The sequence below is a fragment of the Phalacrocorax aristotelis genome, chromosome 4, assembly GCF_949628215.1.
Source record: "Phalacrocorax aristotelis chromosome 4, bGulAri2.1, whole genome shotgun sequence".
Taxonomy (NCBI): Eukaryota; Metazoa; Chordata; class Aves; order Suliformes; family Phalacrocoracidae; genus Phalacrocorax; species Phalacrocorax aristotelis.
The window spans coordinates 55,914,230-55,941,832 of NC_134279.1; the positions used below are offsets into that span (position 1 = coordinate 55,914,230).

At 38.0% G+C, this 27,603-nt stretch overlaps 1 protein-coding gene across 1 annotated transcript in view; it reads left to right on the plus strand.

The window, feature by feature from the left end:
• Positions 1–23,209, plus strand: part of GABRG1 (gamma-aminobutyric acid type A receptor subunit gamma1) — a 55,234-nt gene extending 32,025 nt beyond the window's left edge. Inside the window, exons 5-10 of the mRNA XM_075092395.1 lie at positions 302–522; positions 3,467–3,549; positions 4,811–4,948; positions 5,072–5,224; positions 8,321–8,532; positions 13,447–23,209. Coding sequence (XP_074948496.1) covers positions 302–522; positions 3,467–3,549; positions 4,811–4,948; positions 5,072–5,224; positions 8,321–8,532; positions 13,447–13,725 — 1,086 coding nt within the window. The 3' untranslated portion in view covers positions 13,726–23,209. The remainder of the gene's footprint in view (positions 1–301; positions 523–3,466; positions 3,550–4,810; positions 4,949–5,071; positions 5,225–8,320; positions 8,533–13,446) is intronic.
• The last annotated feature ends 4,394 nt before the right edge of the window (positions 23,210–27,603 follow it).

The following is a 27,603-nucleotide window of genomic DNA, read 5'->3' on the forward strand; positions in this document are numbered from 1 at the left end:
TCGGGCCTGCAGAGGTGATTGTACTGTGTGGGGACCTCCAAGTTACAGCAAGCTCCAGTCACATCTCCTCTTCTTGAACTAATCAGTGTGTGTCAAGGGAGTGGAAGTAGAGGCAGTAGGCTGTGTGCTCCTTTCATCACTCTGTAATTTCTCAGTTTGGGGTTACAGGCTGCTGAGTGCTATGCAAATGGTAATACAATAGAGATTAGAAGTGTCCTTAGATTTATCTACAAATCAAAAATTCTTGGCTTGCAGACTTTGGTAAATGTATACACAGGTATGGTTGTTTCTCTGTTTCTAGGAGTACACCATAGATATAATTTTTGCCCAGACGTGGTATGACAGTCGTCTAAAATTTAACAGCTCAATGAAAGTACTTATGCTCAATAGCAACATGGTTGGAAAAATTTGGATTCCAGACACTTTCTTCCGGAACTCAAGGAAATCTGATGCTCATTGGATTACAACTCCAAATCGTTTGCTTCGAATCTGGAGTGACGGAAGGGTATTATACACTCTAAGGTGGGTTTTTATTAACTGGGTGGAAAAAAAATAAAAACTGTTATGACCAGGAATATGAAAATAATGAATGCGATGAATGAATGAGGGTGCCAGAGCAGTGGAACAGGCTTTCAGGAGAGTTTGTGGAGTCTCCTTCCCTGGAGATATTCAAAACCCGCCTGGACACGTTCCTGTGTCCCCTGCTCTAGGTGTGCCTGCTCAGGCAGGGGGGTTGGACGAGATCGTCTCCAGAGGTCCCTTCCAACTCCTACCATTCTGTGACTCTGTGATTCTATGAAATCAAATCCTTGGCATTTTTTTTTGTTCTGGACCACAGGAATTTGCAAGGAGTTTACTAAAGGAGAAAAAAGGTGATGATTTGATCACTAAAAACATGAATTTAGTAGCATTGAAGTATATTGCCTAGATAACTGGATAAAGACAATTGAAGGGGACAGCAAATTGTAATCTCATTTAGGTACAGGCAAGATTAAAAAAAAGATGTTACGTAGCATGTTGCACGATGCGGTGGTCTGTCACAAACATATTGCAGATCTAGTCATAAAATTTTGCAGACTTTCTGTTCTAAATAGTTCAGTATCTAACTTTCACCAAATTATATCCTGTAAGTAAAAGATGAAGTGCTTCAGATAATAAAAATAAGTTTGATTAAAGCTAAGGTCCCAGTCCTGCATATACTTCTTCACGTTTACCGTTGCAAGCTACTAAAATCAACAAATCTGTTCATCCAAATTAGGCATAAGTGAACATGTTGGTGATAATTCTTCTTGGCAAATGGGGGATGCATGGGCTGGTTTTAAGCTTATCATCTACGCTACCTGTACTGATCTTTGAGTCACTTATCAAACAGGTCTTGAAAGTCTGTAGTCTACAGAAAGCTTTTTCGGGTTGTCTCTCAGTTTTATTTTTTAAGTATGCCTAAAAACCGTTGCAATAAATTAGGAGTTGATCGAAGAAGCAGTCCATGCAGAGGATGCCATAAATCTGATTCTGCTCTTAAGAGTTTATTTATTTATTTATTTTAAACAAAAAGTAGCACCTTTTAATTTCTTTCTTTTCAGTCGATTACACTGTTTTAGTATGTAGGCTGGCTGTGTTGTATGAACAATTTATAAGTCTTCTGTATCAGAAGCAAGAATTCAAATGTTTTAAAAGGATTCTCTTCCATGAAATTTTTATTAATATGTTTCATTTGAGAGCATATAAATATATCTGAAGAGCACTTTTTAAACAGTTTATTATGCTGCTGTTTATAAAAATCACTAGAGTCACTTCTGTTCACATGCTAATATTTTTTTTTCCTTTTGTAGTTAACAATTCTAGAATCACACCCGGACTTTACCCTTCCATTGTCCATTCAGTTCCAATGTACAATTTCTTTTAAACAGGGTCTAAGTAAAACAAAGAAACACAACAAAAAACCCCATGTGAGCTCTCGTAGAGCAATAGGTTAGAATTATTGTGCTAGAGTATGAGCTATGAAGTGCAATGAGCTAGTAATAAAACAGCAGAACAGGTATTCACCCAGCACTGCAACACAAAAACATCTGTATAGGTGAGGATGTGGCCTGGGTTTGGCCTAAGGTGGAGTAACATTGGGAGGTTCATATATTGTTATTGAAGAAACAAAAATAGGATCTGACAGTGCTCCAGGTTCACAGTTTCTCCTGCACCACCGCTGTTTCCCCGTTGGTATTTGAGGGAGCAGACCTGGTGATTGTGTTAGTCAGGCTTATTGAGTCTCCTCTGAGGGTCCTTGTTCTGTCCACTGCACCCGTCAGTGATTCCAGATCTAGTTGTGTTGCTTTAATAAAACTATCCAAAGGTTGAAAATGGAAAACAAAGGCAACTAATACATATATCATAGTTGACAAATTGTAAAGCATCTTCAGAGGGAAGCAAGTGTTTTACATGGAAATGTTTTCTGCCCCCTCTGTGTCATGTCGTCCATCCCTTCCCAGTATGTGGGAAGAAATACAGATTCCCATATAAACCTCTCTTTTGGTTAGGACAGATTTCTAGAAAGGTCCTAGTGACACTTTGTGTAGGAGAACTACTTTGCTCACAGACTTGGAGGGCTTTCTGACACTGTGTGGCGGAATCTTCCTTTCCCCATCCTTTTTGTCTAGTATGTAAGTATTGCATACAGTCTGGTATGTAAGCATTGCGTTAATTTTCAACATCGATTTTAGAAGACATTCTGACTTTCTTCACCATGTTACCAACAAATGAGTTATTTTAAATGCAAAGAAGGCAGTTTGGAGTCTAGCCCCTTACTCTAGCTTCCTAGTGAAAGTTAACAGGACTGGTCTCTGGAAATTTGTGACAGCATTTTCAAAAGCAGCAAGTCAGTTAATACCATTGAGTCCTAAACTACTTCTAAAATGTATATTAGCTGCCTGAATTACTTGAAAGCCTTAGACGTTAAATGAATAGAAATATCAAGTCTGCTCTTTCCTGTCCTTGCTACTGTCTTCACCAGAGCTGCTTCCATGAGTACAGAACAAGCCCAAGTGTCCCCACTTTCTCCCTTGTGTATATAGCCACCAGACAATGACACCAAATGGAATTTGACTTCATAAATGTGTTCTTCAGAAGCTTCCTTTATTTGCTATCATAATTTCCCCTTCTTGCCCTGCCTTCAGTCCCTCCCTTTTGTCTCCTCTTTCTGGTAGAGAGCTGAGAGATCACCTCAGATCAATTGAAACTTTTGAAATGGTTCAAAAGGCCAACTGAAACAACACAGGTCCTCAGTTTGTATATGATGAGTTTTCATTCTTTGGTGGTGATGCTGGATGTTTTTTGCAGATACACAGTTGGCTATGTGTAACATCCATTAATTGTCAAAACTGATTTCTGTGCATGTTCTTTACCATCTAGTCTGAAGCGTCTAGATGCTTGAATATAATCTTTTTCCTTTTTTTTTCCTTCCTTTTCTAATTAGGCTGACAATTAATGCTGAATGTTATCTTCAGCTTCATAACTTTCCTATGGATGAACACTCCTGTCCACTGGAGTTTTCAAGCTGTAGGTGGTAAAATACCTTTTTTTTTTTTTTTTTGTCTTTACATTCAGGCTTTAAATTTCCTTAAATTCTGGCAGGAAGAGTGCAAGTGTTTACTTTTTAAAGCCTTGTAGTGAAGGAAAGAACTGACCTGTTTATGTTTTGATTAGATTTATTGCATTTTTAATGCATTTTTAAAAGCAGTAATGAATAAGTTGAATTACATGCATGTAATTTAGTTGCAACTTCAAAAATAATCGTATTGCTTAGGAGTCTGATGCAATGCCCATTCCAGTTAATGGAAATCTATTGCCCTAGAACTTTATTTTCTATGCCTACCAGACTTGCATTTCCTTACTTGAAATATGTCTTCTTCAACCTGTTCCTGTAAATGCTTAATCAGTGTAAGAAGTCCTTCTCCTTTCAGTGGGACTTATTTATGTGAGCAAGAAACACAACTTTCAGGCTTCATTTCTTTAATATAAACTACCTTAAAAAAAAAAGGTTCCTAAGGGAATTGTGCTATTATTGGCAAAAGAAACCCAAACCACCCGAACACAGATGAGCGACTTATTTCTAAATGTGAAACCTAATAGGCAACAAAATCAAAGTTCAGTGATTCTTTTTAAATTAATGTTTTCATTTAGAACTTCCTTCTTGAGTGCTTCCAACTAAATGAGCTTTGGTAGCTCCATTGATTAAGTAGTTGTACCACACAAACGAGACTTGCTTAATTTAATTTCTGCCTTTCTGCAAGATAGTGTGGGGCAACATGTGAGGCACATGAAAATCAAGAAGGTTGGACTTCCTTAAGGCTGAAGTACTGGGCAGTGAATCAGGCCACAAAAATCCACTCTGGGAATAACATACAAAGAAATTTTCAATAAATGTCAATAGGAATTTTATCAAATTGTGTACTAATAAGTGTCTGTCCTTTTAAGCTCTTTGTGGTATTTTAATGATAATGTATATTACATTTCTGTATTATTTCGTAGGGATGATTCTGAGCCTGTTTTTCGTATCTGAGTTCCAGAATATTGTGGAACATATTCCTAAACGCTTGTGTTTACACAGTTTTTGACTGATACATTTAGCTAGCCTGAAAACTAAGGCTAGATATTTTGTGGTTAAATTTTAGGTGGATCACGTGGACTATAGATTGGCTTTCTCTCTGATCTGCTTTATGTATAGCTCTGGTTTAGTTTATAAACAGCTTCAGAGATCACAAAACACACTTTGGTATATGCTGTGGCTGAATGATTGATTTGCTTTGTTTTACTCTAGATGGATATCCCAGAAATGAAATTGAATACAAATGGAAGAAAACCTCTGTTGAAGTGGCAGATCCAAAATACTGGAGATTGTATCAGTTTGCATTTGTAGGTTTACGAAATACAACTGAAATTTCTCATACCTTGTCTGGTAAGGCAAAGTGTTAAATTTTATTTTGTGTAATATCTATGTAGAACAAGACTAACAGATGAAGATACAACTGAAAACAATTTCAACGTTGTGTAAATATTTTTTTCTTTTTTTAATTTTTAGGTGATTATATTATTATGACAATCTTCTTTGATCTCAGCAGACGTATGGGATATTTTACTATTCAGACATACATTCCCTGTATACTCACAGTTGTTCTTTCATGGGTGTCATTTTGGATCAATAAGGATGCAGTTCCTGCAAGGACTTCTCTGGGTAAGAATGTCTTTTTTCAACCTTGAAGGGGCTGGTATTCCCCAAGAGTAGAAATCCGCAGCAGGGAGTAAATTAACCACAGTTTATAACCCTTCAGATTGTGACCATTGCTCACCCTTTCTCTTGAACTGCAAGATTAAGAGTAGGAGAATCCTGCTGTGGTTGCACAGCAGGGCTTAAGGAGGGAATGATGAGAATGGAAATCTGGAAATCCGCATCCAAGCCTTGTGGATCTGCTATTGTTGGCATAAATACATTTTTTTTCTCCTTTATGTTCTTTCTGTCATCTCCAGGGATGGCAATATGGCAATCATTATTCTGACAAGTATGATTAAACTTCACTTAGCATCATGGAACAAAGGATATCATTACTACACAGCCAAAAACCGTGAAGATCTGTGGGGTTTTTTTTGTTGTTTGGGTTTTTTTGTTGGTTTGGTTTTGTTTTGGAGGGTTTTGTTTTGCTTTGTTGGGGTTTTGTTGTTGGTGGTGGAGGGTTTTTTTTTTAATAATAGAAATTATTAAGTTGTTCTTTTAAGCCCAAGATAGGACAGAAAATTTACAACCAAAGTTTCACTTCAAGCAGTTAAGCATGTAACTCAAAAACTGACTCACTGTCCTGCTTTTACTATAGACAGTACTGAAGTGTGTTGCAAGTTTTGCTACAGAGATAATTCTGTGTTAACGTCATCTTGGCTGACCTGTTTAGCATGGTGTCAGTCTCCTCTGTTTGACTTTAGGATTCATGTGCTGTTTTGGAGAAGCATCTTAGTCCCCACAAAAAGCAGGATAGACAGGGGTGCGTGGAGCACACAGGATGCACACTAGCAACTTCGAGCTTAGCAGTGACAGATGTTTTTAGTAAAACTGGTGACAGCAGTATGACCTATTTTGGGGGAAAGATCAAGAGCTGAGAGTATATCTTAGGAAGTGAGAGATGTGAGTTAATTTTCCTCATCAGCTTATAGGACTGTGAACACACCATTCCCACGTTCTAGGAGCGTTTCCTACCAGAAGGGTGAGTCCAGGCTTTAACTCCCTGCCTTTCCCACTGAAACTGGACCACTGTGCAGTCAAGCCTGCAAGATTAATGAGTCAAGAAAGAAAGTAAACAAAAATGAGCATGGCTCAGTAGCCTAATGAAAAGGTAAGGGAAGAAAATCCGCACCTTGGATCTTAACTTCATGCTATTTAAAAGTGCCACAAAGTTTAGTGAAGAGAGCCTAAAATCTTGAGTAAATAAGTGAAAGTATCTCTTGATCGTTTCAAATCTTGATTCAGAAATTTGTTATAAGATTTCTTTGACTGACTAATCATTGGACATCATTGTGGGTACTGTCGGGAAACGCGCTAGCTGTAACAGGAAAAACTGTTGCATTCGTATCTGCTAGTTCTGTATCCAGTTTGTTCTTTTTACAGAGTGCTTTTTCTATGCCATGAACCTAGCAAATTTGCCTTTGATCTCATGGCTAAGCTAGAGTTTTCATGCTCCCACTTCAGCAGTACTGATCTTCATCTACTTGAGATGTATTACAAACATTTGCAATATCATATTTACAGCTCCCTGCAGTTAACTCTGAGCTCCTTTTGTGCGAACATACAGAAGCCATTGTTTGACAGATTGTAGGATGACTTTTCTCACATGCAGATGTTCTGGTGAAGAAGAAAGAGAATAGCAGTCAAATAGACACAATTTTATAGAAAAAGACTGAGAAATTAAGACAAGAAAGCCAAAACTAAGCAAGGTCCATCGTGGCAAGCAGTTGTGATGTGAAAGGTTTGCTGCCTGTGACAGCCCCCATATGCCTTTCATATAGTGGAGAGGGCTGGGAAAGTCCATGTCTCCCTTTGTCCTCTCTGAACAGAAGTCGGTAAGGGGAATGGTGGGCGTCACCTCCCACCTGGAGGCTGTGTTGGGGTCTGGTACACTGAAAAGATTGAGTCCTTTTCTTCTGTATATGTTGAAAGATCCTGGGAGATTGTAGTTTTCCAAAGCAAAAGGTTTTAGATGATTAAAGGTATTTAGATATTTAATTATGCAGAGAAATGCCTAATTGATTTTGAAAAGCATCTAGTAGGAGCGAAGCACTTTTGAAAAACTGTGGTTATCTGTTTGCCCTTTTAGGCATGTAATTTCATTGGGAAATCTGTTGCAAAACCACCACTGCTTTCGTGCTGCAGGATCAGTCTGTAGGGACCCCTGATTCCATGCTTGGATTTAAAAGCCATAGACAGCCTTAGACTGGAGTAACATTTTTTTGCAGTAAGACAGTGCACGTAAATAACAAATTATTTATGCGCTCAAGTATTGCTTTCCAAAGGAAAGGTCACATCTTAATTTTGGACTGCTATGAAAAAGGCTTTGCATCTCCCTGAAGCATCAAATATAAGAAGAAAGTGTCAACACCTAAATGTTAAAACAGCAAAGAGTGGTATAATTGAGATTCTGAACACATAGCTATTAAGACCAGCTTGTTCTTTTAATTAACTTGTATGTAAGTGAATCTAGGGAAACATTTTCTCTTACTTAAGACACAGTATTGAAAAAATACCTGGTAATATAGAATGAGTCCAGAAGCAAACAACTGAAAACATTAGTCCTTCTTCTCATGTTTTCTGAAAGTTTGAAATCACAGATAAATAACACACCTTTATTTCTGAATGTTTCCTTTTGTACACTTTAATCTTTCAAGAGCCAAAGGACTTTTCCTGTGTTTATAAAATTTTTGTGCTTATTTGTACCTGTTTGTCTATTGTATTTGTTTTATGTGTGCATTCTATAACAGATTTATAAAATTACACAAACTTTCTCCGTGTCTTTCTTTATTCAGTGTGTGTTGAAAATGGGAAGGATTTAAACTCAAGCTGAAATGTGCTGCCTTCTATATGATCCCACAGTGGCCGCTGGATCCATAGGGATGGCTTCTTGCAATAGCACTGATGTGTGTGGGTGTGATCAGCAGTGAATCCTGCTGTAGCTCACTTCTTGTATGCCTCATGAATGAATTCAGTGCTAATTTGCAGATTTTTTTGTGACAATAATATTGGATTACTTATACACTTTCCTCTTCCTTTTTTCCTTTCTTTCTTAAACAGGTATTACGACAGTGCTGACCATGACAACGTTGAGTACAATTGCTAGGAAGTCTCTCCCAAAGGTTTCCTACGTGACAGCAATGGACCTTTTTGTTTCAGTTTGCTTCATTTTTGTGTTTGCTGCCTTGATGGAATATGGCACCTTGCATTACTTTACCAGCAACAGAAAAGGGGACAAAGGAAAAGAAAAGAAGGCAAAATCTAAGTCATCAGTAAGTTCAGCCAAACAACAAGAAGAAAAAAATACAGAATGCTCTTTATTGTAGCATTAATTTTGAGACACTTGTTCTTCAGCAGAAGGGCTAATGTTCTAAGATGATTACACTAATGCTTATTTTATAATTTTTTCACAGCTAGGGGTCGTGCTCATTTTCTGTAAATACTACTAATGAACAGAGGTTTTGGGTCATTCTACTCATATGTGAATCAGAACACATAAGCCTAAGCTAGAGGGTGGTTTAATTTAATGTTTCATACTTCCATGCCATGTCCAAGCTCTTGGCGCTTCTAGAGCTGCCCATGGAGACAGTTCTGTCTAGGCACACTGCTTCTGAAAACAGCACCTGGCAGAGAACCATAGATAAGACTGTAGTAGTAAAGATAAAGTAAATGAAAGTATGAGGATTTGTTTAGGTCTTCATCATCTAACTTGGGTCTTAACTCGCTAGCTTTGCAAAGAAAAAAGTGCTTATTATTGGTCAGTATTCTGACTTCCTTCCACTTTGGAAATTCTACTTAACTTTTTTTTTTTTTTAAAAATTTACTTCCATGTTTCTTTCTGGTAAAATGAACTTTCTGCTTTTACAAGCTGGTGTTTGTATGGTGTAAATCCTCACATATCCCAGGAACAAGTATTATTCAATTTTAAGAGGCTTCTGTTCATGTAGTAAGAATACTGAAACTTCCAAAGAATCTGTTGTTGGAAGGCAGTACAAATATTTAAAGCTAATCTTTAAACCAATAAAACATTGAGGTAAAGGCATTAAATAGCTTATTCATTCGAACACTGATGTTAATATCTGCGGCTTGATTGTAGTCATCTTTTGGAGAGACTAAGAGGAAGGACAATGTTATAATGCCCCCTTCCAGATCATTTCATCAAAGGAAGCTGGGGCTGAATCATAACATCAGTTGTCTTTTCTGGGTGAAGGGTGAATACCACTTGTGTAAGATCAAACAGAAATTGAAAAGAAATTATAGAGGCCCAGATATGGAAATGCAGAAATCCTGTTATGAACCATATCCATTCTGTGACTAGTGTCAGAAAGTGCTGGCACACCCATTTTGAGCAGTGCTGCTCTGGGAGACTGTCTTATGGGGGCTCTGTGAGGCTGCTATGGCTTAATACCAGGGAAATAAGAGCCCTTATGTTTCATATGGTGAGCTGGTCTGAGGGGATCAGCTGTGTAGGTAGGGCAAGGCTAGTGGTGAGGGATTAATACTCCCCTGTGCTGCCTTGGTTGGACATCACCATGATCCTCAGGGAATCCAGCACAGCCAAGAGAATTGGAAAATGGAAGCCTCAAATCTCCTTCCTATAAGTGATAGAAGCAAAAGTGGGCACAATGGAAAGTATGGATAACAGTCATTGGCAAAGGCCACAGCTGAACAATGAGAGTAAAAGATAACAGAGGCTGCAGAATTTGGGGGACTTCCTAGTGTTAGCATAGCTGATTCTGTTTTAGGCTGTTGCAATGAGGTCGCAACAACACTTAGGGAACAAGGAGCTGAAATAGGTCTGCCCTCAGCACACAAAACAAGGAAAAAGGAAGAGGAGAGGAAGTACTGCTTATGAAAACCAGGGAGATATAGAAGATCAGCTGCTGGCAGCTCAAAAGCCATTGAAGTGGTTTGCAAGTGTACTCTGTTGAACGGAGTAACGAGACTTTCCAAAATCTGTTCACACATCAGCCATTTGTGCAATAATCTGCTAAACGCTTTGAGATTTTCAGTGCTTATGACAATTTAAAATAGAGAATAATGGCTAAATAGAAACTATGACACTTATTGAATAAATAGCTGGAGTTCAGACTAAGATTAAAATTAGCAATATAATACTCAAAACACTTCAATTGTGTTTTACTGTGTTCTTAAAGCATGCTTTTTATTTCTAAGTAGTTGAAAAACAACCATCTTTTCACACAGAACTCTTTAAACATGTTTTGCCATGTTATGGCTATAAGACCATACTAGATAAGAGATTACTCTTAAAAAGGGGGGTGGTGCAAGGATTCTAATTTGAGAACTAGGGTTTTTTTGTGGTTTGTTTTTTTTTTTAAGCCATAAAATTTCTTGTTCCAAATAGAACAATTAAAGAAGCCATCTGATTAATTAATGGGAAGTCATACAATTACAAATACATACTTCTCTCTTTTTTTCTTTTTTTTTTCTTCTTTGTCAAAGACTTCTATTCATTCTTTTTCTCTTGTGGTTATGGATATGTAACTCAAAAACCCAACTTAATTAAAATAGTCAGTTTAATTCCTGCTGAAAAGTTCTCATTGACAAGTGTTTTTTCCTTGGAAAACTTGCCTTGCATAGGTCTTCTATTTCTATTGCAAAATGCAATAAAAGCTTATTATTCCAGGAACTGATGCCAAGAAGGTACAATAAAGGATCTTGTGAAAAAATTGTGAGATTTTAGAAATGATTACAGCAGTTTTATCTTACAAAATATGTGCTGGCAGCATTCAGGAAAGGTAGTATGAATTGGCTTACGTAAATCCACATTAGTAAGGATAATGAGTTTGGGCAGGAAGGATTAAACTTAATTAGTTGTGGATCTTGTTCTGATCGCCACTTCACCTGAAGTGAATGCATCACCTGTGCTATGATCTCCACAGACGATGGCTTGCTTTTGTACATGTATTAGTGTTAATGCAGAATAATTCGGTTTTGGTCCTATCAGAGTGTATTATAAAAGCTTCTCACTATACGTGGAGTTTGATCTACAATATCACTAGGCATGTGCACGGACAATCAACATGTACTACTGTATCTACATTTTTTTTTTAGGTCTCTGCCAATTGATATAAGGTCATTTTCTTGTGAGGTGTTGGCCTTTTTTTCCCATTTTCCCTCACATTGTCTCGTTCTTACACACATTTTATGTATCCCCTATAGGTAGTTAAGCCTATAAGATGGCACTATCTTTCTACCTCTCTCAGGCAACCTCTCCAAACCTGTAGCCAGCTTCAGTCTGTGCTGGTGACATGATTAGTGAAAAGCAGTACCGTTGTTTTTTCCTCCTCCCATGGTGTTTATGAGTTGGGGATTCATCTTTTACCCCCCTCAGTAGAAAGGAATCATGCCATCAATCTTACATTGACAGAACCAACAATCAGAAAATTTTTGTAAAGCCAGAGTAGGCATGAATCAGAAATAAACATCTTTCCCTATATATCTTCAACAAAATAATGATTTTGTAAGTTAAAATAACACTTGAACTTACTTTGTATGGTTTATAAAAATAAGCCCTGTTTGTAATGCCTCAAATTAGGGTAGAAGCATGTAACTGCTGTTTGTTAGTGTTGTCGGTATTCTATCATAACTGAAAAGAATAATGAGGTCCTTTAGGATGATAATTATCTCTTTAGGTCATCATATCTAAAAAGTGTTGAAAAAGCAGTATGTGTGAAACTTTTCACTAGTAAAGACACTTATTAAATAAAGCTATTTGAAAATGTGGTGGATACTGCAGTGCTTTAACGTCACCCCTTAGGATGTTGGGTAAAATGTCCCGGCAGCAATAGAGTGCCTTCTTAACAATTTATAGACATCCACGTACTGGCCAAAGTAGTTCCCTGGAAGTGGGACAACAGGACTCTGAAAAGTAACAAGAATCTAAATGATGTGGCTCCCTGCTTATCATATTTTTTCATATTTTTTTCATTGCCTATCACATATAACTATTTAAGAGAGATTCTCTTTACACTTCAATACCCAGTTAGTTCTGACTGCATCCTTTCCTGCTGTATTTATTCCTTGCATGACAAAATGTGGAGATGGTAGAAAAGAGAGAAGACAATGTTTGTTGTGTTGATTGTAACCCTTATCTTCAGTCTGAAGATTTTAGAAGAGCTGCCAAAGGTGGGGGATGGGTTGAAAGAAAGGGTGTTATGGAGTAATCTAAAAACGCTGTGAGATTTAGAGAGAGAAAAAAATGACAGATAGAGGAAGAGAATGTCTTTTGAAATATTGAGGAAAACAAGGCTAAAAAGTGAAGAACTGCATGGAAGCAAAACAGTAAAAGGGGGAAAGATGGGCCGTGGTACTGCAAGTTGAAGGAAGGTGAAAAGGCAAAAGTCGCAAGAAAGGCAAGAGCAAACAGTATACGTACTAGGCAGTGAGGCACCCAGATTTTTTCTATGAAAATTATTTATGGACCTTAACATCTATTACAATGAGTTTTTATCAGATTGCAAAAGGGTTGGGTTATGCCACGGAGAAGGTAAAAGTAAGATTTAAGAGCTGAATTAATCGGTTTCACTGACTTGAATGACATTGTCCCAAGGAGTCTTATGTCTTGATTTCTAAAGGTGGGGCATATTCTTTAAGGATTTAATATCAGAGGGTTAGATAATGTAGCCTGTCTTTATGTGTCTCAGTCTCTTAAACTTCACCAGTGATGCTGTACTAATCCCATCAGCTTATTTTTTGTGAAAATGTTGCTTGCAGAAACACACCCAGTCTCATTCAAAAGACTCCAATGATGGGAGAGCCATCATTCCCGTGGTAGTGATGCTTATAGCCTGCTTGTGGACTTACTTGTTACCCATTTGTCAAGCTGTGACTGACTTTAAAATGTTCATTTGTGTTGTGTAGATGGGATCAGCTAACCCTGTCTGTGTAACTAATTATCCACTATTCCCAAATCCCAGCACAACCCAGTTTTCACTGTGGCAGGTGAAAATCGTTCATGATCTTTTGCCTGCATGAGCTAATTATATACAGCAGTTCATAATTCACAAAGCTCCCCAAACTGTTTTCTTTAATATTAGAATTTCTGTATATTGTACTGAATGTGCTTACATTGGCCTTTGCTAAGGAAAGCCTATGGAATTATTTACTATATGGAGGATAAAAAACCATGCAAAACTGTATTTTTCTTTTTTGTTTTTCTTAAGAAACCACCTGCAATTGCTGTTCGACCTGGATCAACACTAATTCCAATTAATAACATTAATCATCTCCCTGAACGTGATGATGATTATGGATATGAGTGCCTAGAAGGGAAAGACTGTGCTAGCTTCTTTTGTTGTTTTGAAGACTGCCGCACAGGATCTTGGAGAGAAGGAAGGATACACATACGTATTGCAAAAATTGACTCCTATTCTCGAATCTTCTTTCCAACTGCCTTTGCATTGTTCAATCTTGTTTATTGGATTGGCTATCTTTATCTATAAATCTCAAAGGTTTGACAAACTCAGAAAAAAATGCTAATTGAACAGTCATTAACACTTTTCAGTGAGCAGTCAAAGATTAGGTCTGGTCCAAAATGACTCAAATTGTTTGGATGCTTTAAAAATTTGAAACAATGAGAGAAAAATATGGTGATGTAGTCTCCCTCTTGTGATCAACTATAGAACTGATACTGGTACTTTGAAGAGAAAATTTTAAAATTAATATCCCTGAAGCTTAACTTGCCTGAAAGCACACATATTTTTGTCCAGCGCTAACAAAATGCAGAGTCAAGAGGCTATGTTATTTAACTGGACAGTTCTACATAAGCTTTCAATTTTAATCCTAAGTGTTAATGCAGATTAATTTTGTAACATCTCTTACACCTTTACAAAGAAAGCCTTAATAAAATGGGATTATTTATTCTCGTCCATTTCATCCATAAAGTGATGATTTTACTAATCCCTGACTTAAAAAGGTTTAAATGGAACATTTCTGTTTTTCAACCAGCTATGTGTTCTCTGCAGTATGTTAAAAAGAGTGATTAAGTCATAATTAATCACATTCAGATTTATACAGAATGCAGAGATTGGAGCAGCAAGAAGTGGATATATCACAAAAACCTCAAGGGTAATTCTGAGCTTGTCTTATCTGACCATTGGTACAGGCTTTTGGCTTTGAACCTTAGATTACGTTTATGACTGTGCTCCATATGCCATTATTTCACTGTTGTGAGTTCTTTGAAGTTCTCCAAGAGGTCTACAACTTTCAAAAATTCCTACCCTACCACCACTGCTTGCTCATTTCACGGAAACAAGACTGATGTTGGCTAACTGAGATTCTGGCCATTAAGCATAATGCTCTTCACATCCTCCCCATTCCCCTCTCCTTTGTCTGATTCATTCTCAAGAGCCAGAGAAAAAGTCATAACTCTACATTCGGTAGAATTTGTATCATCAGAGTTTGGAAAAACCTGTAACAGTGCTATAGTCATTGTATTCAAAGCCACTGTGTTAAATCTCCAGCCCTAAGAGCGTAGTGTGTGACATGCGCCACTTTGCATACAGTATAATTTTGTAGATTCTGCTTGTTAGTGCATATGCTACTCACTGAGCCAAAGCCAAATGGTATGAATTTACTGAACCTGTGTTATAAATTGCCATGTAATTACCTCCCTGATATTTGTTTGCTTCTAATGGAAAAGCCACGTTAGTAGAGGGGGAGGTAAAGTAAAAGTAATCCTTACACATTGCAGATTCTTCTCCAAGATGGCATGTATCCCCCAAAAATCACAGAACCAGTTCTCCAGCCTTTCTGTGGTCAGAGCTTCTGTTCACTTTGGTAGCAATTCTTCAGTAGTAGCCTTTCTGGACTGACTTCTCTGTGTTGACTATTGCTGGCTGGCAGCATTTAGTATCTCATTTCTATTTTTAAATCCATTGTCTTCATTACAGAAAAGTGCAGTCTTTCCTCCTTTCTCAAAAAGAAATAGGTCTCAAGTGAGCTTGCAAAAATCTCTGTAAAATTAAGATATGCATTAAGTAAAAGTCAGAATTACACAGAAGACCTTGCAGATCTTTAAAGAGGATTAATGGGATTAACATTTGGCTGTAGGTAAGGATGTTCAGTACTGGAGATAAAGATGTGATTAATGGCTAATAATAGAAAATGATACATGAAGGAACCCCCCGCCCAATATTTCTGTTGAACCGGCTCCCTCCTCTGAATTTTACAGGAAAGATTAGTGTATTTTTTATATTCTAGTTGGTACCAGAAATAATAAGATGTGATATGCAATGCACATTGCAGATGAAATGTTATGCAGTGTTTAGCCCCAAATTTTAATAAAGAATGCAAGACTATGTGAAGTGATTCTGGAAGAAAGTGTTACAGAGAAGACACCATTTTAATACAAACTTTACTTCAGTATTTACCTGACGAAATATGAAAGTGGTTGAGAGAATCTGAAAGCCTGCTGTCGAGGTTGGCTGGCATTTTTTGCATGACCTTTCTGAGTACCAGTTCCTTCTGACTGTTAGACTGAGTGCAGAAGTGTGGCATCATTAACAACACTGATCGACTATAATTTATTGTTTCTTTAGAGTCTTATTTTCCGAAAATGTTCAGTACAATAGAAATGTGTCAGTTTTAATTCCGTAGTGCAATTTGATGCTTTTTGACACCACGCTAAACACATTCCTCTGTAGGAGGGATGAAGGTGGCTTCAGCAGCAGTATGTTGGAGGTGTACTTGAAAAGTAGTCTACTCACTATACAATACAAGGCCCAGATTTTGTGAGCTTCTGAGTTTCATTAATTTACCTTTAAACAAAAGGAACTTGAAAGAACTTGGCACTTCACAAGAGGAAATACAAATTTCACAGCCTGCTCTCCTCTGGCACATCTAGTTAGCTTTTTCTATTCATGTCGTTGTCAGTTGCCAGTCAGCCTCCGGTGACTGAATTGGAGAACAGAAAACATCCTGAATTGGCAAGGGACGGATAAGAAGTCTTTCATCTTTAATTTCTATGAAACAATGTAATGGAGTATTAAAGCTATTGAATGTTGTGCCTGTTTGGCTTATGGATACACTTGCTTCTGTCTATTGACAAACTTTTCTGTGTACTTCATTTGTTTCTGATGAAATAATTTTAGTTTCCCATAGTACTGTGAGTGCAAACAGAAATGGGAATGCAGTGAACTGTAACACGGCATGTGGTAAATGTGTTATTTTAGTCCTATGTGTTTTCTTTCTAATCTGCATGTAAACACTTGGTTCCAAAAAATCTTAATTGATACTCAAAAAAAAAGACAGGAAATGAAGACTATAATTACTTGGACTTAGATTCTGCAATCATTTTGCAAACCTACGTGGATAAAAGTTCATTTAGCGATAGCTGGGATCACAGTATTTGGAGTCATATTATTCTGACCATTACTGCTTAAGCACATGCTTAAACCTATTCCTAATCAGTACTGTAATTAGACTAGAATTCAGAAAAGTGTGTGCTTATGTACTGTCATAAAGAGTGATGCTATCCTGAATTGATGCCATTAACACATGCTTAATTTGCACTAATTTCAATAATGAGTGTTCAGTAGCTCAAATGATTGAACATTAAGGATGTGAGCCAGAGCCTCTTCAGTAAGAAGTTTTCTCACTGAAAGATCGGGACATAAGAGGAGAAATTGCCATAAAGGCAGAGAGGTGAAACTTGGGGGCAACTGTTTTATAATTCACCCATCTTAGGCATGTCCTGAAATGTATTTTTTTAAAAAAAGAGACTTTTCCTTGGTGTTTATGTATTCCTGTTCACCACCTGACTGTTTTAGTAGTGAGTACAGCTCAGTGTGTTATTTTTTGGTAAGGTTTTGTCTATGATCATACCTCACTGATCTTCAGTGCATGTCTTGCGTGTCTGAATGAACTGTTTTATGTAGTGGCAGTGCAACAAAAGCATGAGCTATGGGTAACGTATTTTGTATTCATACATCGATGTGCTTCAAAGGCTTTAACCTTATCCAGTTTTCTGACATTCAGAGATATAGGATTGTGTAAGACTTTGAAGGAGAATCACCTCCAACATGGCTTTTATAATTTTCTGTTGCTTATTTGCCATGGTAGTAAAAGATTTGTTTAAAATTGATATATGAACTATGCGTTGTAATCTGTGAACATCTTTGACTTCTCAACTGAAAGCCCAGTAGGAGGAGTCTGGATTTAAATATCTATCTGCCTAAAGTAAGATATGTTTTGTTTAGTTGCATCAGCCATCATTTCAGTTTTCTGTTTCTAAATACCTGAGAATTAGTGCAAATACATCTAATTTAAATGTTTTTAAATAGTGGTTAATGTAATTATTTTTAAAATTCATTGTAGTTTCTCTCAGTTATACATTAAATGTGGTCTTTTATGTTTGTGAAATACTACTGTATTTTGTAGTCATTATAATAGATATAGAAAATAGAAACTAACATTGAACTTCTCAGCTAAGGAATACAAGTCCAAGAGTTAGAACTGCTGTGCTTCCTTTTTTGAAGAAGCTTAGTGAATGTCCACATGCCCCAGTAAATGTGCTGTGGGGGAGACTAACTCATGGGGAGAGGTAGAATATTCTCTGAGCTTCAGAAAAGGCCTCTGCGTTGGTTCATGCCATGGGCTTGCTACCCAAGTGGTTTTAGTCAATGAAAGGAATAGATCTGTCCTTTTTTCAGTCATCTCTTGCTTCTCCTTCACTTGTGCCAGCAATAGCAGTTGTAAAGCCATGTTGCCAGATGAATCACAACCTGAAAATTTATCTTGATTTTACTCTTTTGTAAGTTAATGTTTCAACCAGATGGGCGGGACCATCTGACTGAACATGCAAGACTGTGACCATTTGTTCTGGCCGAAGACAGGTGATGGGAGCTTGCAGCTGGAGACAGAGAAATGGCTTCTTATGATGGGTGTATTTCATTCCATTGAGAATCTGCAATGAAAGCTAGTGTGGAAGAAGGGGAAAGATGGGGGAGAAAAGGTTGCACGGGGGAGTGATTCCAGAATCCAGTGTCATGGATCTGAGTGACTTATAATTAGTTAATAGTTTTTTCACTGCTATCTGTGATAATGCTCTTGATTTCCCTGCAACATAATTAAATCTTTTTTTAATTTTTTAAAAAATACAACACCTGTGCATTTCCTATACATCAGTTACAGACTGAAGGAGCAATAGACAGTTATCTCCAGTGACCATTCTGGTGAAATGTCAGGCAGAAAATCAGAAATCAGGTTCAATCAAAAAAAATTTATCTTTTTTCTCCTTTTATTACTAACGATAAAACTATTTTCTAATTTACTGAGTGTTAAGTAGCACATGAGACACTGGGAAAGAACTAGTAGCCAGGTGTCTACACCACTGTTGGTCTCCTTGAGGGCTACAACATTTGGGAATGGAAACCTGACCCAGACTGCATTCAGTCATTGAGTCAGTCTCTCCTTCAGGGATTAGGAAAGGTGGATTGTGATCACGTTAGGCGAGAACTAGGATAGCCAGTGTACGCCAAGGAGGTTGGTAACAGTTTTTGGTTAAAAGGAAGGGTGATTTCTGCCTGCGCGAATGTAATTTAGAACAGGGTACAGGCTTCCCTTCAGAAGATGGATGTGATCCGTGACTTCCAGAATGACGGCAAAGCATCCCTGCATTTGGTGTTTATCTTTGCGCAGGAGTGGTTTCACTGAGGTGACTCTCCTCAGTGGCACTGAGGTGTTCCCTGTGTGCTGTTGGGGCAGAGTTTTGACTGCTCACCTGGGTAAGGTGTCTCAGTCTTGTCACAGGGCTCAGTATTGTGGATTGTGAGTTGTCTTTTGGATATGTTGTGAGGCTAGGGAAAAAGGGCAGTGAATACTAAACTTTTGATGTAATTTACTAGTAAATCTTACTGAGAAAGCCAGAGCATGACAAAGGCTTTAGAGGAAACCTCAGACAGCCAGTGGAGGTAGATTAGCTAAAACTGTAACAGACTAAAGGTTCTAGACCTTTTCTCCATATGTGGGTCTTACTGCCCGCCAGCAGTATGTAGTTTCTAAAAAATCTTAAATGCCTCATGGTACTTTAAGGAAAAAAAAAAATCCGTAGAATTCCTGGGAATCTCATTCCCAGTGACAGATCTTGCTTTGCCTGCAAATTTTGCATATGGTAGATCAACATTACTTGAGCTGTGTGGGGAGAGTCAGACGGTATGTAAGACAGAAGACCTGTAAACTGTTCTACCCGGTTCTTCCTCTCAGTCCCTTCTCTTAGTCATGAAAAGAGTTTCAGAAGAGTGGGTGTATGGCGTGTGTAAATGAGGACAGATTTGCTACTAACAACAGGGCCTGAGTCCCAATAGCTGTCAGGATCAAGAGAGACAGGAGTCTGCTTGCAGTAATAAGGCTTCTCTTTTGTCATTCTTTGTAGTAGCTGCTTTTCCATACATCTCTGCATGCCTACCTGAGACTCAAACGTTTTTCAGGCTGGAAGCAATTCTTTTGTGTATTTCTAGCTTCACCAGAATGATCTTTATCATCATAGTTTGAGCCTTGCTGAATTCGAAAGAAAAGGTTTCCCCTTGAAATTTCCCTGTCTGGGCATTCCAAGTATGAGATGCCTTACCACCAAAACTGGAAGAGCGATTTTCAGTTGATCCAGCTGAGGAGGCAGACTGGCTCTGTAGGAGAGGAAGATATATTACTTTTGCCAATTTGAGACTTAAAAACAAAAATGAAAACCAGCTACTGTGGGTGGGAAGTGAAGATGAGTCATTATTTCACTAAAGAAGTCTATCTCCCCTTGAATTGTTTTTCCTCCGTAGGAAGATGGTAAATAGGAATCTTTTGGCATGTGAAGTCTGCAGAAAGCATGTCATGGTCATTTTAAATACAGAAAGTCGTTTGTCCCTCTGCCCACTGACAGCGTAGGAGCAGGAACAATGTTTGCACTATGGCTCAGATTTTCCAATATAGGTGAATGTGCCCATTTGCATATTCATAGGCCCTGTGTAAGTATGCAATCTGTGTTCACGCTTCAGTCACTGAAAAAAATCTTAACAGTTTGTGTGTCTTCACAGTATCTTTTGTATTTCCCACTGTTGTCCACTGTGAATGCTTAGACTTTTTGTCTGCACATGAAGGGTTGTGCTGTGATACCTTTACTTACAGTTTGAATTGCTATAGAATATAAATACCTCCTTAAATGAAACTAGGGGATCAGAATCTGGCAACCTTATGGTGATTCCTATCTTGAAAAATCTAATATCTGTTCTTAACTGCTGTTTCCAATTAAATAAATATTACTGGTATAATTTGTATTCCCCTTCACTGATGTTTTATAAACAATTGCAATGTATGGTCTAAAAACTAAATTTATAGAAGTATCCTTCAAAAATAACACTTACTGAGACACATAATGAATCAATATTTATTATATTGAGGTTATATTATTCAAATACACTCTTAATGCAAGTCTCTGTCTCAACGTCCATAGTTCATAGAGTATTTCAGTGATTCACAGTTTGCCCCTTACTAGTGCATCCTTTTTTTTCTTTATTCTGTTTTAAAAAGTCCTGGTATTTTTAACTACCCAAGTGAATATTCATACCATGCGTTTAATCTGATAGTGTTTTGGCACCAGTGGACAATGTTACAATATTGTGCATCAGTGTTCCTTTTAAAATTATTTATTAAAGCCCTTGTGGATAACTTTGAATAACACAAAAAATATGGAACATTAAGATAAATTGTGCAACTCTCAGTGCTGCTTCTAACGATTATATATAAAATACACAATGTTGGTGCAAATTTATTCTTCCATTTCAGTTTTGCTTCCCGAAGCCTTCTCAGTTGGACTAATATTATTATTATAACTGTGCTGATATTTACAGTTCTGCTCAGTTATTTGGTACTTTTCCAATAGCCTTGGTGTGCCCTCATCCATTATATTCAATTACCTAGAAACATCAAGGTATTCTCACAGGCTTTTAACGTGATTAAGCCATGACTTCTTCAGTCTCTCTTAAAATACCATAATCTTTTGTGTGCAATGCCAAAACTAAACCATTTGCAAGTATTGAACTGAGTGTTGTTTGCTTCTGCATTTTGATAGTCTGTCTCCCAGGTTAGAGTGAACCATAGATATCATCATTTTAATATTTGACAACATTATTAATGAGCATGGCTGAACCAGAAGACTTCAGAGGTGATAAACCGGTGATGCTCTTGGCTAAATCCCATACAGCTGAGACTTTGTGAGTGTGGTAGAAATTATATTGGCAATGGCAAAGACATATGTATCTGTATGTACAATGGAGAGCAAGATCTGAAAATTTTTATATATACATCAATTTCTGACTGTCATTTTAACAAGCTTCCCCCCAGCCCCTAAAATTTATGTTCTAAATGTGACCCAGAAAGTTCCTGAAAAAAAACATTTAGATTTGCACAGTTAGAATGTAGAAGTGGTTCAGAAGCTTAAAATAATTATGGCTCCATTTGATGGGTCTTGTGGATTCATTTCTAATTCAACTTCTTTCTACTAAAGAAGAAAGGGAGAACACGTGTTCTGGTTGAAGATAGGCATTGATACCACTGAAGATGAACGTGAAAATTCCCTCTTTGGTGAAAAGTTGATTTATAGATGTAGGTAGGAGCAAATGTTAGTGCCAAGGATGTTGCTGTGATTGCATTTGTGGAGTAGATGGATTCTGCTCTTTACTTCGAGAACTCTGTTGCTACTATGGTAAAAGATCAACTTGGAGTTTTTTGCCTTTTAGTATACCCTTAATTTGGATGCCTTATTTTCCAATGTGCAGTTAAGACATCTGAAAAAGACCTGCTTTTCAGATCAAGACTGCTTAGCCCTTTCTAAAAAGCATCCTTTAAGCTTTCAGTTTAAAGCACTCCAAAAGTGAGTAAGTTTTGTTAAAGTTGTTTGTAAAGTTTAGAATGCTATAGAATATTGCAGAAAGTTCAAGTATGGTTCCAGGCTAGAATTTTCTGGCCTTTTGTTCTTTCTTGCCTGTGGGATTTTGTTGTTTTATATTTATTTATTTATTATTTATTTTCTTGAGGTCTGGGGAGAGATGAAAGCAAATGGAGGGATTTCACCCTATGGGTTTTTTTTGACAACAGTATACCTCATGCAGAATAGTACATCAACTGCTAAAAGCTGATTTTATTTGAGAACCGAAGAAAGTTTGAGACAGATGACAGGAATAATACTAACAAGCTCAGAAAGGAGGTGCTTGTGGCCCTCGTTATCAGAAGGGGCTTGGCTGTTCAAGGCTTTGAAAACAGAATTTCTGAAGTAAGATTACGGGAGAGATCTGGGTTATAAGGACTCCTAGAAAAACCAAAATCTCAGAAACCTTTTACCGGGAGAAGAGTGGCAGTAGTTTGAAGGATAGGTTTTATAGCTCATGACTGTACTGTGAATGTTAATGTCTACTGAATTTTCATATAAATGTTGCACTAGTCCTTGTGCATTGAATGTGCTTGCACCCCGGTGCATGGTTCATACAGATGTTTCTGAGATGTAGCCTGTAATCTTCTAAATGTAAAACTCTGAAAGCCATACTCTAAAAAATAAAAATAAATCAAAAAAACCACCATTGAATACTATGTGTTCTGTGCAAAATGAACAGATTAGATGTTTGTGCTCTGATGTCTCTTAAACTGGCAAGAATCAAGAGAGTTTCAACAATGAACTTTGTAAAGCAGTTGTAATGCATTGTTTTTACTGTATCTGCTGTGAAGTTGATTGGTTACACTGTGAAAAAATAAATAGTGCCAGGCTACTTACTTTCTGATGTTATTTATTTTCTACATGCCATACATCCTTTTCTCTTTAGGACCATGGCGATAATATTCATTCTGGTGAAAACAGTCTCACGCGCTGCTCTGACCGAGAACAACGCCCTTATTTGCTTTAAAATTTTCCCTTGTCCCCTCCATTCACCTCTTCTTTCCCTTTCTTTCCTTCCCGAAATAATAATGTAAATAGAACATCAGTCATCTCACAGAAGTAAACCTCAAGCTGAAATTCCATTTTATCAGCCATTTTGGTTGGGACCAGTTTTACAGCAGTGAGCTAATGAAAGATCTCCTTGTTACTGCCAAGAGGAGTGCTCCTGCTCTCCCCCCCAGCCCCTTCACTTCTGCCAGCACTGGTGCTTGGCTAATCCCACTCTCCTCCTTCACCTTCCAGGATCCCTCATGGCCACGATGTGCAGCTTCCTCTTCTTTGTTGTTTGTCATTTTAGAAAAAGTTGTAACTTTCTATTAGACATGCCAGGGGACAAGGAGCAGGGCTCACGCTGAAAGCAAATATCCAGGGGAAAATCACTCCTTATTATTTTCCTCAAATATGTTTTGTTCTCTGGCCTTGCTGGCCCACAGGAGGATCTGCCTGAAAGCATCAGCTTCCTCATGTGGTCAGTCCCAGGAAATGTTTTCATTCATTCTAAACAGAGTGTGGAAAGGCAATGAAAGAGGGATGCAGTCAACATAAAACATCTGGGAAAGAAGTCAAAGATGCTTTAAGCATCTCAGTGTTCTGGAAAATGCCACAGATTTCTGCAGCCTCTTATACATCCTTTTCAGATTAAAGTCAGGGATCCTAGCAGTGCTTACATACCCTTCAGCATCCTATGTCCTTTTTTTCCCCTGTTAACTATCTCCAGTATCATATCTTGCCAGCTGTTACTTAAATTATTAAGGTTACTTAAGGTATAATACACTCTATTTAGCTTTTTCTTTTAGATTGTTGATGTCCTCTCCATTGTACCAATGGTACAATGAAATGTGGCATTACATAACAGCAAAATTCTGTGAGCGTAATGTTTTGAATGGCTTTTTAGCTCAAAAGAATCAAACTTCTAGCTTGCACAGTATTGACGTACCTGATGAATGAGAGAATTAGCAAAGCCTTTATGTACAGACTTCAAAGTAAAATCTATCATCTATATTTTTAAGGTAAACATTTTTCATTATTACTGTCAATAGGGTGATTTTCAGCAATACATGCCTGCAAGGAGCTAAAATGAATTAATTTCTCATTGACAGCCAAAATATATTATTTTCTACAAAACCGAGACTGGTAAGACTTGGGGTGGGCACAAGTCTTGCTGTCTGAAGTTACTATATGTCAGTGCAGAACCTGAATCAGGCAGTAAAGTTTTAAGAGGTCGTAGGGGTTTTTTCAGATTTTAAGAGCTCTACTTTATCTTAGTAATATCTAATATTATATTTTATGTTGTAATAATTACCAAATGAAATTCACTATAAATAAATACTTATTTGTAATATCCAATATTATTATTTGCTAATAATATCTGCAGTAAAAATTGAAAAGCTCTTTTAAAATGTGGATTGGGAGCTCAAAGTGTCCGAATGAAACCTGTGGATATTTAAAAATCCTAGTCAAAAAGAAGCAACTGCTACTTTCCAAAGTAGTAGGTAAAGCTGTCTCTGCACTCCCTCTCATGCCCTGAGGTCTGGCACTGTGGCTTGTTGTGCGGGGGTAACCCAGCCCGCATGCCCTGAGACTGCCAACAGAGCTGCCCTTGGTAAGGGTGACTTCTTTTGGGAAGGGGACTGCGAACACTAAAGTCATTCCACACAGGCCAGTGAGCAGCTAGCGTATGGTAACAGCTTTCAGACCTGACTAGCTAATGTTAGGTACATAGTGGTAACTGAAAATGTTAATAATCTGTTACCAGTCCCTGATGGATTGTGTCAGGTTATCTGTTGCTCTTCTGTTTTCTCATGTATTCCTTCCTGTGAGAGACACCACCTCAGGTTTCCCCACCCCTTCTCCTTGTTTAGAGCTATCAGCTGCTATCTTACTGTAACTTTCTTCAGCAAATCTAATACCTGGGTCTTCTCCTTGCATTAGAAGTCACTGTGTCTTCATGAACTTCCACTGTACTCTCCATCCTTTTACTTGCTTCTGCACCTTCATTTTCTCATTTTCTGTTTAGTCCTGGATTAATTCACACATTCACAGATGAGAACTGTGAGAGGTGATCGCTGTGAAAGTGGTGCTGACATAAGAAACGAGACCTTTCCTCCCCACACACCACCAGCAGTCTGATGATGCAGTATATGATAGAATGAATGAATGATAGAATGGTTTGGGTTGGAAGGGACCTTAAAGATCATCTAGTTCCAACCCCACTGCCATGGTCAGGGACACCTTCTACTAGACCAGGTTGCTTCTGCGGCCAGGAGATATCAGCCTCCTGCTGTCCGAGGAGACTTCTGTCTGGGTGAAGTCATCTGACAAGAAATGGTAAATAAGCAGCAGATCTTTCCTACCACTCTTTTAAGGATATCAAAAGACAAAAAGGACATAACGTCTTTGAGAATGATTTTTGTTTGGGATGTTCTTACACAGCCCTGCTGTTGAGGTCAGTGAGCTCTCAGCAGCAGTGTCTTCAAAGCTGACTGGGTTCTTGAACGCTTTTTCCCTATGGTATGTTCAGATGAGTAACCTGACAAAAGTTCAGATACTTCACTAAGCTTTCCTACCAGCAATGGATAAACAAACAGGGGCACTGATACATCAATACTGACCTGATTTCCCTGCTCCTGTTATTTACCATAGAGACCACTATGAGAAGCCCTAGCTTAAGACTGATGGCTGGGGCTATGCTCAGAGCATGAATTGAAGGTTAGATATGAGCCTTAAGACTTGGACTTTTAATGTTCTCCTTCTTCTATTCTACCACTGAATCTGTGTGACTCAAATATTTTCTGTTTTATTTGAGAAAAGTAGTTTCCCTGTGCCTCAGTTTATATCCATAAGATGTCAATAATGCTACTCATGGAGCTGTTAAAATTCACACTGAATTAATTAATGCGAAGTACTCAGCTTTTCTTGTGAAGAAGGACCTGTCAGAGACCTAGAACAAATGACGTTGTTGACCTCCAATTCTGAGAAGGAAAATGTGTGAATCTCTTTAGTGGGAACTATGCTGGCTAAGGAGACAGGTGATAGTTGTGTGCCTGGAACTTCCCTACTAATACAAATATTTTTTTACGCAAGTATTAAAAGCTAAATAAAACAGTCATTAATGAAGAGAGATACTCAAAAGAACTTAGTGATCAGGGTTCACCTCAAGAGATTAACCAGGAGCAGAGCCACCTGGCTAGTATCCTCTGAATATGAAAACTCTCTGGAAATAGATGTGTGAAACTAAGTACGTTGATATCTTTCTGTTGTTATTAATGATAATACACAAAAACAATTTTACCCTGCTTATCTGTTGCCTGTTTCAGGTCTGTTGCTGATAACAAAGCATGCTATCTTAATACTGGTTTTATTTGTAGTTTGTCCTACAGGAAGTATTGGAAGACTCCAAGACCTTAATAGTTGCAGTAATTTCAGTTGTAGTCACAAGTGCAGCTCAGCACTGCCTAAGGTCTGAATGAGTGGGGGCAAAAAATCTGTCAGAGAATCAATAAAGTTAACAGCAAAGTTTAGTCTGTGAAGTGAGAATGCTAATTTAATTTTATTTGAAAGTTGACAGGACCAGAGTCTCAGTGTAAGGTGGTATTGCTCTTCTGAAATCAATAGAATTACACTGATTTACAGCTGCAACTGCATGACCAAAATTATTTTATAACTAAGAGCTGTATGTTCTGACATGGGTGAGAAGTATCACCATTGTTTTGCATCACAGAAGTGTTGGATTTGGAATAACAGCCTTCTCAGCACATAGTAAACATAGTGAGATCACATCGTCATTTTTCAGACTGTCAATGAACTGTTCAGCACTGTTCTCATCAGTAGTTGCTACTTAATCCATGCAGTCAATTGCATTGACTATTTATGTACATGACTGAACAGTAGAGTCACATCTACTGAGAGCTGGGTTTGACTCCCTATATTTGGAATTCTACAGCCATGTGCAGAAGGGCTTTGTAGTGTTATTTGCTAAAATATCTTCATCTGTGTACCATTTGTTAGGTTAGAGATTTGTTACAGAATCACAGAATCACAGGTTGGAAGGGACCTCAGGGATCATCTAGTCCAACCCTTCTAGGAAGAGCACAGTCTAGACAAGATGGCCCAGCACCCTGCCCAGACGACTCTTGAAGGTGTCCAACGTGGCCAAGTCAACCACTTCCCTGGGGAGATTATTCCAATGGTTGACTGTCCTCACTGTGAAAAATTTTCCTCTGGTGTCCAATCGGAATCTCCCCAAGAGCAATTTGTGTCCATTCCCCCTTGTCCTCTCCATGTGACTCCGTGTAAAGAGAGAACCTCCGTCTTCTTTGTAGCTAACCCTTAAGTACCGGTACATGGTGATGAGATCCTCTCTGAGCCTCCTTTTCTCAAGGCTGAACAAACCCAGACCTCCCAGCCT